Below are 13762 nucleotides of genomic sequence, written 5' to 3' on the forward strand. Positions count from 1 at the left end.
AGAACATATTTATTGGGAACTGGATTTTGGCTTATGGAGCACAAAAGTTTTGCATCAGGAAATCAACACACCAACTGTGCTTCTCAACCATCTTATTTTCTGCAGCTTTTCTACCATTCTTCTTGTGTGGCGTTGTCTGCCTTTCAGGGACTTTTTGTATTACTGTTAAGAACATAAGAACATAAGAACAAGCCAGCTGGATCAGACCAAAGTCCATCTAGTCCAGCTCTCTGCTACTCGCAGTGGCCCACCTGGTGCCTTTGGGAGCTCACATGTAGGATGTGAACGCAATGGCCTTCTGCAGCTGTTGCTCCCGATCACCTGGTCTGTTAAGGCATTTGCAATCTCACGCATCGAAGGAGGATCAAGATTGGTAGCCATAAATCGACTTTCTCCTCCATAAATCTGTCCAAGTTTCCCCTTTAAAAGCTATCCAGGTTATGGGCCATCACCACCTCCCCTGTGGCAGCATATTCCAAACCAACCAATTACAACGCTGCAAAGTGAAGGCCAGTGTTTCCTTTATTAGTCCTAATTCTTCCCCCCAGCAAGATTTTTTTTCAAATTGAATGCCCCCCTGGTTCTAGTATTGTGAGAAAGAGAGAAAAATTTCTCTCTGTCAACATTTTCTACCCCATACATAATTTTGTAGACTTCAATCATATCCCCCCTCAGCAGCCTCCTCTCCAAACTAAAGAGTCCCAAACGCTGCAGCCTCTCCTCATAGGGAAGGTGCTCCAGTCCCTCAATCATCCTTGTTGCCCTTCTCTGCAATCTTCTTTTTTCCATCTCTCTCAATATCCTTTTTTGAGATGCGGCAATTACCAGGAACTGGGAATATTGACAGTACTCCGGAAGTAAGCGGTCCCAATCCACTGCTTTATAGTAAGGGCATGACAATCTTTGCAGTTTTATTTATCAATTCCTTTTCTAATGATCCCCAGCATAGAGCTCCTTGCCTTTTACAGCTGCCATGCATTGAGTTGACATTCCCATGGAACTATCAACTAAGACGCCTAAATCCCTTTCCTGGTCTGTGACAGATAGCACTGACCCCTGTAGCGTGTAGGTGAAGTTTGGATTTTTTGCCCCTATGTGCATCACTTTACATTTTGCTACATTGAAGCAACACCTGTTCTTGGTGTTGTTGAAAAAGGAGGGGATTTGGTTTTCCAACCAAACAGGCTTAATGTATCTGGAATGGTTAAAAAATAACGCCAACGAAACTGTGGAATGTGGCAGTTACTTTCGCGCGCTCACCCTTCTTCCCCACTGCTGAATAAATCAATCACTGTACCATTTACAGTTGCATGATGATAAGCAGGCGCAGTCATCAGCCTGGAGTGTCATGCCCCCAGAGACACCCTCACTATTTTCCTTATTTTAGCCTCAGTTGTACCCTTAGTTAGAATGGGTTTAGTTGTCTTTTGTACAGTATTCTGTGGGAGGGAACCTCAGTTAGACCTTGGGGCTTTCCGCACTACAGAAGGGAGCTAAGGTCGACTCAGTTCCCTTCAGGGGGGAGCGATTCCAGGCTGTCCGCACAGCAACTGAGTTGGTCCCCTGGAACCAAGCTAAGTGGGCAGGATCATCTTGGTGCCTGTTTCGCTCCTCGATCGTGATTGGAGCTTGTGTTACCATGGGAAACGGGAGCGTTCTTTTTTTTTTTTTTTTACAGTTTTTACAGTTTACAGTTACATGCCCACCATGACTCCCGTTCTGCTCATGCCACATAAGCGGCTCCTGATTGGTTGAACGGATGAGGTGTCGTTTCGATGCGTCCGCACTTCGAAGCTTCGAAGCAGTATCGACCTTGTTCCAGCAGAAAGGTGCAGTTCATAACTGTGACAGGGATGTCGCAGTTCTGAGGGGGGGGGAACTGAGACAAAACAACGTTGAGCTCAGTTGCAGTGCGGATACACTGAGGTGAACCTAGATAGAAACCAGTACAACTCTGTCAGTGCGGAAAGCCCCCTTGTCACTTTAAGAAGTCCTCTAGCGGCAAAGCACTATAGGATTCTTAGTAGTTAGCAGTTCCTGTTCTACAGTCTGTTTAGTTTTCAGGTCTCTGGGAAGGCTGGAGAGAGCAATATCTCAGACGTATTAGGTGTTAAAGATCCATGGTATTTGAGTAATCAAGTTTCAACAGAATTGCAAGGAAACAGAGTCCAAGTAGAGAACACTGGAAGACAGGGGCAGAGCGAGGGGGAACAGCGCTTGGGGCATGTGTGCACCCTATGCCCCTGCCATGCCCTGGAACACCCCCACCATGCCCCCCTGCACTGGCACGCGTCCTGCCCCCCTGGCCTCATTGGCACTATGCCACTGCTGGGAGATCTCAGAAGTGGCACAAGCAACACAGACTTCCTTACAGCAGTTAAAGAAAGGTTGGTGTCTGCAAGTTCTTCAAACCACCTCCAATCGTTTCCTGCATCGCAAGTATTCAGGTATTGGCTGGATATTCTGATTTTTTTTTTTACAGTAAAAGTAGTTCAGCAGTGGACTGAGATACCTAGGGAAGCGGAGACTGCCCCTCACTGGCAGCCTTCAAGCAGCAGCTGAACGAACACTTGTCTGGGATGCTCTAGGCCAGTGGTGGCGAACCTTTGGCACTCCAGATGTCCATGGACTACAATTCCCATCAGTCCCTGCCAGCATGGCCATATGGTCCCTTCCAATTCCATGATTCTAAATGTGATGCATTCCCTCAGAGATCCTTAATTCCTGTCCAGTGATTTAATTGATGTTTTGATGTATTTAGCTCTGATTTTAATTGTTTCATGATGTGTTTTTTGTTGGTTAAAGGGTGAGGTGAGGAAAGCGTGGCTTGGGGTTCGTGGGAAGTTAAGGATTTAGGGCAGGTTGAAAGGAGTGGCTTGGGCAAGAGGGTGGAAAGTTGAGACTTGGGGTGGGGAGAGGGTTGGAAGGTGAGTATTGGGGAAGGAGAGGATGGAATGGGGAAGGTTGGGGTGGGGAGGGTTGGAAGGTGTAGATTGGGGTGGGGCAAGCAAATTATTAGGGTGGGGGAAGAGTGGGAAGGTGAGGCTTGAGTGGAGATAGGGTGGAATAGGGATGCTTGCAGTAGCAGGGAGGTGGGACGGCTTTACAGGGGCAGCTGAGCAGCGTGCGCCAGGTGCTGCTGCTCTGCCAGTGGGGAATGGCTTTTGGGGCTGGGTGGGGAAGCACGAGGACTGCAGTGCTAGCAGAGTAGCATGCGACCAAGTGAGCTGCTCTGCTGGTGAAGACGGGCTCTCTGGGTCAGGTAAGGAGGCAGGACGACTTTGCGGGGCTGGGAGAGCAGGGTGTGTCCAGGCAACACTGCTCTGCTGGTGGGGATGGGCTCCTGGGGTTGGGTGGGAAGGCAGGTGGCCTTTGCACCACTGCTCTGTGCCCAAGTCTCCTTGCAGGAGAGAAAGGTGGGGCATAAATCCAAACTCTTCTTCTCCTTCTAAAAAAAATGCCCCACAAATCTTGTGCAAGGGGCATCAGAGACGGAGAAGAGAAATGTTCCCCCGGAGCTCTCTGCCCCATGAAGTGACTGGAGAATTCTTTGCATCATTTATTTACCTGCTGACATTCTCATTGGGACGCAAACCCAATTGCAGACACACTAAAAACAATGCAGTAATCAAAGACCATTATAATAGGCACAATCGGCAAGGCAATGAAAGTGAATTACAGCATTCGGCAGCATTAGACAATAGAATAGGGTAACACTACTCGCCAAATGTGAAATTAAAACTGCATGCTATGATTGAGCAAAGGAATGAAAAAAAAGCCTGCTCACATTTTTTTTGGTAACAAACAGTTCAAGAGACCATCACGTTTCCAGTGGAAGGAGAGTGCCCTCTTGAGCATTTCTCTTTCCCCAGATTCCTATCCCTTTTGTAAAAATACTGTCCTAAATAATGGTTTTATACCTTCTGTGCCACAAAAGAAGCATTTCCAGACTCACTCAGGTCAACTACTTTACACGGTGGAAGCCACAGCAGAGGATGCACAGATCCGAGGAGCTGTTGTTTTTTCTCATTTGCAGGGTGCGGGGCTGCCAACTTCCAGGTAGGTCCTGGAGATCTCCTGGATTGACAATTGATCTCCAGAAAACAGACATCAGCTTCCCTGGAGACAATGTCTGGCTTGGATGGTAGCCTCTATGGAGTTATACCCCACTGAGATCCCTCCTGTTCCCAAACCCTGCCCTCCCCAGGCCCCACCCCCAAAACTCTCAAGGAATTTCCCCATGCAGAGTTGTCCACTTTCGCAGGGTGGGGCTGCCAGGTGTGAGAGCGTGCTCCGCAGTTAGGAAATCTCACCACTTTGATGGATTGCAGCCATTTCTCTGCCGGAGACCTGTACGTTTGCTTGTTAAATCTCATTGCAAAACCTCCATTCATTTTAGGTGTGTGGACCGTGGAAGGTAAGGTCTAGCCCAGACTCATCAGATCTCAAAAGCTAAGCAGGGTCAGTACTTGGATGGGAGACCACCAAGGAAGACGCTGCAGAAGAAACGGCAGGGGCCAATCATTTCATCTTCTCACTTGCCCTGAGGGCCCCTTGCTCAGGTTGCCATAAGTCAGCTGTGGTTTTACAGCCCATTGCACACCTGTGGTTTATGAACTTGGGATTTGGCTCACAGTTGCTTTTATTTTCCTTGGAGACTAATGGAAGAAGCAGGAAGATTTGGCCCCATTCACATTCATGGCCAATTGGCCATGCTGGCAGGGGCTGATGGGAATCGTAGCCCATGAACATCTGGAATGCCATAGGTCAGTGATGGCGAACCTTTTCGAGACCGAGTTCCCAAATTGCAACTCAAAACCCACTTATTTATCACAAAGTGCCAACGTGGCAATTTAACCTGAATTCTGAGGTTTTAGTTTAGAAAAAAAGGTTGGATCCGAGGTGCATGTTACTCGGGAGTAAGCTTGGTGAAGCAACCGTGCAATGCTTCAAACAGGTGAATCATGACCCTAGGAGAGTTGACTCAGAAGCAAGCCCCATTGCCAGCAACCAAGCTTACTCCCAGGTAAAGGATCACACTTGAGTTCTTCCCATGAAAATCAGTGGGGTTTAACAGCGCTTAACAGGATTACCTACACTGCTTCCCCAAAACTAGGTCCTAGGTTCAATGCTAATAATCTCCCTGAAATAATTACACTTTTATCACACTGGGGGCCTGGCAAGGAAAGGGGGAGGGGTGTGGGGGGAGAGGGAAGTGAAACTTTCACTTTTCGAAACCCAATAAACCACAAAATAGAAGTTAAAAGGCAGTCAATCCTAAGCAAGAATGCTGTGCAAGGGGTGGGATAACTTCAGGAAAGCTAAATTGGTGGAGCAGCCATCTGATCTGCAGTTTTTTCTTCACATGTCATCTTTCCTTCACAGCACTTGACTTCCCGCAAAAATGCAACAGGAACAGAAAAATAAAAGCAGTTCTAGCAAAGACCTTGGTGTGCTTTTTAAAAAAATCCTAAATGCATCTCGGTTCCTCCACCCTAGACTTGATCTGCCCAGGCGATCGGCAAAAAACTTGGGTCTGAGCATTTCCCTGGTGCACATGGGACGGATCCGTTTGGATACGCCTTTTCCCTTTTCCCCACGTTTTGTTTGTTCAACCCCTCGAGCAGCAGCAGCCAGTCTGCTCCAGCCTCCAACAGGTCCTGTGTGCACCCGCTGCTCTGCCCTGTGCTGTTCCAGCGCCTCCGCCCTACCCCTCTGCCTCTGCGCCACCTGCTCGAGCAGGGGGCAGCCTGCTCTAGCCTCCAGCAAGTCCCGTGCGCACTGCTCTTTGCCTCTCTAGCATCTCCGCCTTCTCTGTCTCTGCCCCCCCCCCTTGGGCAGCAGCCACCTGGAGCACAGGCACCAGGCCCGCCAGCTGAGTCCTCCCTGCTCACCGCGGTGTCCACACATCGTGCCCAGCAGCCCAGGCCAGCCTAGATGTGTGTGTGATTCCCCACCCCCCACGATGAACTCTGTGCGTGCATGCCCACAGAGAGGGCTCTGAGTGGCACACATGCCATAGGTTCGCCACCACTGCCATAGGTTCACCACCACTGCCCTAGGCCCACTAATCTGTGTAGCTGTTCGTCCACAGCTTACGCTTGGATGGAGGACAATTGCAAAATCTGACAGCCCAGCTAAGTGTCACACAGAAGCAGGAGATGGTTATTCGCTTCAACTTGTGCCTATAAAGTGTCTGAAGTCTGTGAAAGGATGACGTTTTTACTTTCCCGGATGGGATCGGGAACATCCTGTTGGTTTGTCGTTAATGCTATTACATCGAGGCCTGTCTTAGCAAGAATCTCATAGTGGATCACAGTGACTTCAGTATCACATTAACAAGCTTATCAGGGATTACAATTCATTTTGTTCCCACAAGCCTCAGAATACGTTAGGGTTGCCAACTCTGGGCTGGGAAATTCCTGGAGATTTGGGGAGGAAGCCTGGGGAGAGTGGGGTGTGGGGGTGGGGGGACTTCAGTGGGGTATACTGCCATATAGCCCCACCCCCTCCAAAGGGGAACTGATCTCTGCCATCTGGAGATCACCTGTAATTGCAGGAGATCTCCAGGCCGCAGCTGGGAGTTGGCAACCCTAGAATATAACCATAACTTTTATTATAAAATTGTAATTTTTCAACCTTTTCTTATCTGTTATTCCATCTGTTATGTTTGCATTGAATATTTGTTTTGGGGCTGGCTTACTATTTTTATCCTTAATATTCATTTAAAATTCAAAGTCGCTTAATATATTAATGCTATTCGTTGTGTGTGGTTCACAAGGTTACATGGGGTCACACAACTCTAGGAATCAATTTCCTAGTTGTTGAAAGGGGCTGTTGGAGGGACCGAAAAGTCAGGAAGATCTGCAGTCCCAGTGCAAGTAGATTGCTGGATCTAACCCAGGCATATTCAATGAACTGGCTTCTTCCTATATGCATAGCTGACAAGACCAGGCTAGTCTAAACTATTTGGGTCAATGGTGTTAGGCTGGCATGACCCTGCATAACATGGTTGCAGCCAAGTGCATGTTGCGGCCAAGTGCATGTTGTAACTTAAGGACAGAAAGATTTATTGAATTAGAGGGTGTGTGTAAGCTGTACCTGTCTTCATCAGGCATATAGAATGGATTCTATACGCCCAACAGAGGAGGAGGAGGAGGAGGAGGAGGAGGAGGAGGAGGAGGAGAAGAAGAGGAAGAGGAAGAGGAGGATGCTTTCACATCCTGCATGTGAGCTCCCAAAGGCACCTGGTGGGCCACTGCGAGTAGCAGAGAGCTGGACTAGATGGACTCTGGTCTGATCCAGCTGGCTTGTTCTTATGTTCTTATGGAGGAGGAGGAGGAGGAGGAGGAGGAGGAATTTGGATTGATATGCCACCTTTCTCTCCTTAAGGGGACTCAAGGCAGCTTACAAACTCCCCACAATAAATACCTTATGAGGTAGGTGGGGGTGAGAGAGTTCTGGGAGACTACCCCAAGGTCACCTGGAAAGCTTAATATAGGATTGGGAAACATATCCAGTTCACCAGTTAAGAGGTATATTTCGGTTGGTAACATATTTCTGCTGACCAAATCCACCTTACTAAAAGGGCCTCCCCTTTCCAGTAAATGTGCTAAGATCCAAGATAATTCCTTTCTTGACCAAACAAGAAGAGAAGTGCTGTTTCCCAGCAACTGATATTCAACAATATACTGCCTATGACCATGGAAGTTCTGTTTAACCATTACAGCTTCTTAGCTGTAGACAGCCCCGACCCGAAGTAAATTTGCCCAGTGTCCCTTTCAAGGGGTTTGCACATTTCTTACGCCCAGCAGGACTCAACCTAATGGTGTAAAAAAAAATCTCATTTTTCTTCTCGGATATTTCTAGGAGAGGAGCAGAAGAAATGAATGACTCAGATGCAACGAACGAGCGGTTGAAAAGAAGGTGTGCAAACAACTTTAAGAGGGCTCGTGATAAACAAGTTACAATAAATGACCAGCTAACTAAAAGAATCAAGCCACTTACCTGTCCAATGTCATACTTGTTCTTTTGTATATTTCAAAGGCTGCCCGCTACATTTACATCTACATTGCAAACTTTCAAAGGTGCCTGAAACAAAATATAATTGTTCTTTCTTTTCTTTTCTTGGCTGAAACCTTTCTCCAAGTAATAAATCCTTCTCTCTCTCTCTACAAGAGAGCAAAAGAGGTGTGAGACAAAGATTTTTAAAAAGGGAACTTACTTCTGTGATTCACTTTGCCAGCCTGCCAGATAAAGTTGCTTGTTAGAGTTGGGGCAGCCAGCCAGCTAAACCTCAGGTACCTGCCTCTTTTGAAGGAGGCAACTTTCATTTGCCTTGTTTAACTTGCTTTTGCACTTCACTGCACTCACCAAAACAGTAATGTTATCATTGACTTTTTTTTTTTGTAAATGAATAGCAGCTTTCCTGCGGTTTTTGTGGGATAGACATGAGCTTGCTGTTCATATCAGGGCTCGGGGCTCTCACAGAATCCACGTGTTTGAGTACTTTTCTTTAGAAAGGCAACGAAAACAAAAACAACTTTGGTCTTGAAGCCTCTGTGGTCTGCTGCTGCTAAGCTCTGACTCACCGATGCTGAAGCGGCGGTCAGTCTTCTTTGTTTTCGAAGTGGATTCCTGCTCTTTTTCTTCATTCCAGAGGTGACTGCTGATTGAGAGGTTTCCAAAAGTTATTCTCTTGATGATCGCATTATGAAACCCGTAGCAACTGGATTAAATTCAACATGCCTGCTGGAACCCTTAAACCCTCTGGGGAGACTCAAGCCTGACTTTTGTGAAATATCTAATCTAGGTATGGCTGTAAGGTTGCTAGGTCTCTCTGGGCCCCTGGCGGGGAATTGGGGGATAGGGTTGTTAGAACCAGGTTTGGAAAACCATGGAGGTTTGGGGATCGAGCCTGTGGTGGACAGGGACGTCAGTGGGATACCATGCCACAAAATCTACCCTCCAAAACATACCTTTTCTCCAAGGGAACTGATCTCTGTAGTCTGGAGATGAACCATGCTGGCCACCAGTGAGACCTGGGGGTGGGGGTGGGTGAAACGAAAGCAGAATGTAGAGTAAAGTCATAGAGTTTTGCCTAAATCCTAGAGCGTAGCACCAACAGCAATGGAATGTCACTTCTGGGTATTTGCTGGTAGTGAAATCGCACCACCAACACAATTCTACTTTTTGAAAATTCTCCTGCTCAGCAGGCTGGCAGTAAACAGACAAGGAAATCAGGAGGTCTTCATAAATGCCTCACAAAGTATTTGCTGTGGGGAGAGGAAGGGAAGCTACTTTGAGACTCCTTATGGTTGAGAAAACTGGGGCAAAAATCCTAAATCATCTTCTTCTCATGCTCAAGATTGAGCCCTTCGTGAAACTTCATCAACATGAATGGAGCCTGGGAAGACCCAGAGAGTACATTCAAGAATTAAATTTTGTGGGCCTTTTTCAGGAAACCAACAAGTACTCAACACAAGATCGCCAGCCTCAAAAATATCCACTTGAGGTTGGTATCCCTAGGCTGAGAGTATATGATTGGGCCAATATCACCTAGCAGAATGGGAATTTGAAACTGGGTCTCCAAAAATGTTAGTCTGATACTCTAACCACTATGCCATGGAGGCTGTCTGCACAGGATGGCATCGGAACACATATATTGTGACACAAACAGTTTTGAACCACAGCTTGTTTTTCTGTCAGAGCTATAATTTACTCAATATGCATATTTCTACACAAACACATACATTACTCAATACACACACCAGGCCTTTCCCAGCTAGCCAGCTGGCACCAACATCTCCTCTCAGCCTCCGGAACCGAAGGGGGGAGGGAGGGGGCCGAGCGGGAACGAGATGGGTTGGATTCTTTTAAGTCGCCATCTATTCTTTTTATAAACTATTTATTAATCAGCAGTTTTTAGAATGTTGTAGGTTCAATTCAATTTCAATTTATTACAGTCAAAGACCAGCAAATTACAGTCAGGGACCGACAAATTCTACACAGCAAATTACAGTCAAGGATCAATTGAGAGTGTGTATAGAATTTGTTGATCCTTGATCCTTGAATGTTGTAGGTGTTTTTATAGTTTTAATGTTTAAAGTTGTATTTAAATGCTCTTACTGTGTTTTAACTTGTAGCCCTCCCTGAACCCTCTGGGAAAGGGCAGGATAAAAATATGTTAAAATAAAAATAATAATGACATAAAGAGAGATGGAGTTATTACACGGAGGGGACAGGAGAGAGGAAAAATCCAAGAAACAGGTGTATTCCCTTCCCTTGCAGCACACTGGCAGAAAGCCACCCGAAAGCATAACTGATTCAATCTAATAGGGTGTGAACTGGTGACTCTTAGCTGCTGATAAATTGCCAAAAAAAGAAGAAGCTAAAAGCCAGTGTTGCATGGTGGTTACAACGGTCAGGCAAGTATCTGGGAGTTGGCATTTCAGAGCCCAGCTCTGCCGCAGAATCTTGCTGGGTAACAGTCACATGTTTTCAGTCTAATCCACTTCACAGGATTATTGTGAGGTCTTAATTAATGAAATGATGTATTGTTATTTCTATTTATAGTCCCCTTTTTCACTGGGACACCAAGCAGATTACAAGTACAAGTGTGAGAGTCAATCACATACAGCGATAGTATCAGCCCTTCCATCAGTGGGTTTACAAGATAGAATCAAAGGGGCTTTCCCCACTCACCTTCTGCTGCGCGCCGCTCTCGCGCCCCTCAGCGCGCGTCATTCCTGGCGCGCTCTGCGCGGGGTCATCAAAAGGTGCCATTTCTTCAGCGCCAGGAATGACACGCGCTGAGGTGGTGCAAGAGCGGCAGCGTCCGGGCGGCTGCGTGGTTGCCGCCCTTGCAAGTGGGGAGCACCGCTGGACCCCGCGCTACTTTCCCGGAGTAGCGCGCAGCAGAAGGTAAGTGGGGAAAGCCCCAAAGAATCATAGGCCATTTCTGCACAGCCATGCTGGGGGGTGCGTTGGCGTACAACATTGCCTAAGCTTGAAGGAAGGGTGGGATTAAAGTGTATTAAACAAATAAATATGTAATGAATGTGCTATAAAGATTCCCAAGAATTTTATTCAGCCTGGATGTTAAACCAAAGCAGGGTGGGGGTGGCAGACATGGTTCAAAAGCACTCTCTGTTTTCAAATTGCTACAGACCTTATTAAGCTAAGCTATTCTAAATGCAAAAACCCAACAAACTCATACTGTATTATGGGAGCAGTGACTGGATGGTCCAGGCAAGCCTGATTTTGTAAATTAAGTAGGGTCAGCCCTGGCAAAGGTTGCTATCAACCTGGGAACTTTTTAGCAGTTTGAATGGAGCTATCTGAACCTGCATAATATTTCCTATACTCCCGCTGGAAGACAACTGTTATCTAAAGCCAGAATATAAGAATATGTTTTTTCTCCAACTGCCTCCCAACCCTCTTCCTTGTTTCTTTTGTTTATTACCCAAAACATCATGACATTCTCATTCACCAGTCACAATGGGGATGATTCTAATAAAAGTTACAGGGTTTTTGGGGATTTGTTCCAACCAACCAGCACTTCTAACTATGCTTGTTGGCAGACATTAGATTGTCTCAAAGGCCGTTTCTGCATAGCACAATTATACCAGGTTAAAATTGGTAACTTACAATCTGGGTCAATTTTATCCCCGTTTCTCCCTTCATATGGCTGCCCGTTTCTGTGAAGGAATCAAGTGAAGACTGGGAGGAAATACTCCAGTTTGTCCTGGGTCTTTTCTATTTACATCTCAAGCATATCTGCGCATGCGCAAACATCCCCAGTGTCCTGCATTCTGATCGGCTGTTCTTTTCGGGTGGCCTCTTGAATGAATATCTCCGCCCTCCCTTTTGGATTGCTGGCGTCTGCCTTTACACCTGCTTTACACATCGCATTCTCACTCATGTCTCATATTTTTGTGGGAAAGGGGGACACCCCCCCCCCCCCAGTTATATGCCCACTAACATTCGGCCCAAAGAGCACATCTCCCTAGCTATGCATTCTGAGCAACCAGTACATGTACAGAAAAGAAAACAGGGATATTTTGGGACTCTACTCCTGATTAACCCAGGTGAAGTGTCACCTGGTCGATACCATAAGCAGAAAACATGCTGCTTGGGGAAACGTTTTGGGAAGGGCGAGCTGCAATGGTTGGCGGCTCAGCAGAATTGAAAACTGACATGACGTCAGGTGTGGAGATCGGGGGGCAGCAGGATGGGGAGATCAGGGGATGGGCGGGAAAAATAAACTGCTCCCGTGGTGTTTGCACGGTAGCAGATACAACGGGGGATTTTTGAAAAGAATCGCCAGATTGGTGATTTTTGAAAATCCCGGGATGAGGGAAATATTGCAGAACAAACTCGCTTTAAGAACGGGAACCATGCGAACTTGTTGGACAGACCGGGGTATTTCCCTTGCTCAACCCAGGATATTTGGACCTTGCAGAAACGATCTAATGGTGGAATCCGAAGGGAGGGGAAAAGTGAAGCTGCATTGGAAGTAGCAAAACCTCTGTGCCAGTGAAATAGGCATGGATGCTGATGCAGGGGCACTTCTGCCCGCACTGGGGAAGCATGCAGTAACCCGCCCCATTGCTGGTGGGGGCATTCCCGGGGCGTTACCAGGAGATGAGCCAACTATAGTTGGCTTCCTGTGGCCTTTTGCCTAAGAACACCCCTTTTTGTTAGCATGGATTTGCCATGATAAAAAGGCAGGCACAGGCCATTGGGCTGCATAAGGAATTTGCAGGGTAGACAAGGATTTCTGTCTGCAGGGTGGACAGGGATTGGGCTGTCATTTTTCTTGCATCCCACAACACCTGAAACCCTGTTGTTTAAACCAATGACATACCAAAGTAGTTACTGGTTAACACCTCTACCCCTCCAACCCATCCCCCAAGAAACACAATGAAGAACAGGTAAACAGAAGCTAAATGAAAAAAGTTATATTATCTCAATCTCAATCAATGTAGTACATGCAGATCCGTAGTTGGAACCCTTTTAGGTACATGTAGTTCCAGAACTGTAATTCTTTGGGTTGACAAATTTTGACACAGCAATTTCATTAGGATATCTCTGGGTTCATCTCTCAAAAAAGCAAAGGTCTTGTTTCCCTAACTTATTTCATTTACGTATTAAATCCTTTCCTTCCAGGTTTCCAAGACCTAAAACCACCCAATATTATCCTCATATTGCAGATGTAAAGCTGAGGGAATTGAAGCTTGTCCAAGAACATTTTGTGAGGTCACAGGTGTCAGAGGAGACAAGAAAATTGGAATCATGGTGTGGCAGACCTTTTTTGGCTACTGAGCAGACGAACACCGCCTCCTATGATTTTTGGGCATCTATGTTTGTCTTAAACTAGCCCTACCCATCAGTTGCCAGGTGTTTGAAAGGTAATGAGTGTATAGGCATGATTTGGGGTAAGTTTTGTGGTGCACAAAAAGTTTATGGAGATTGCTGAGGCATGATTTGAATATAAACAACAAAGAAGATTGGGTGCTGTGTGGTTTCCGGGCTGTATGGCCGTGTTCTAGCAGCATTCTCTCCTGACGTTTCGCCTATCAGATCCTCTGAAGATGCCAGCCACAGATGCAGGCGAAACGTCAGGAGAGAATGCTGCTAGAACATGGCCATACAGCCCGGAAACCACACAGCACCCAAGTGATTCCGGCCGTGAAAGCCTTCAACAATACAACAAAGAAGATTTATTTATTTACAGGTTGGTTTTCAAGGAACAAACCGG

General features: G+C 46.6%; 2 protein-coding genes across 2 annotated transcripts in view; both read right to left on the reverse strand.

The window, feature by feature from the left end:
• LOC125435315 (solute carrier organic anion transporter family member 1C1-like) overlaps positions 1-8235 on the reverse strand; it is a 32744-nt gene extending 24509 nt beyond the window's left edge. Inside the window, exon 1 of the mRNA XM_048501504.1 lies at positions 8225-8235. The gene's annotated coding sequence lies outside the window, so the exon portion shown is untranslated. The remainder of the gene's footprint in view (positions 1-8224) is intronic.
• LOC125435316 (solute carrier organic anion transporter family member 1A2-like) overlaps positions 1-13762 on the reverse strand; it is a 75293-nt gene that overhangs the window by 1113 nt on the left and 60418 nt on the right. The window contains exon 15 of the mRNA XM_048501505.1: positions 8592-8728. Within this exon, the coding sequence (XP_048357462.1) occupies positions 8592-8728 (137 nt within the window). The remainder of the gene's footprint in view (positions 1-8591; positions 8729-13762) is intronic.

Source organism: Sphaerodactylus townsendi, linkage group LG06, assembly GCF_021028975.2.
Source record: "Sphaerodactylus townsendi isolate TG3544 linkage group LG06, MPM_Stown_v2.3, whole genome shotgun sequence".
Taxonomy (NCBI): Eukaryota; Metazoa; Chordata; class Lepidosauria; order Squamata; family Sphaerodactylidae; genus Sphaerodactylus; species Sphaerodactylus townsendi.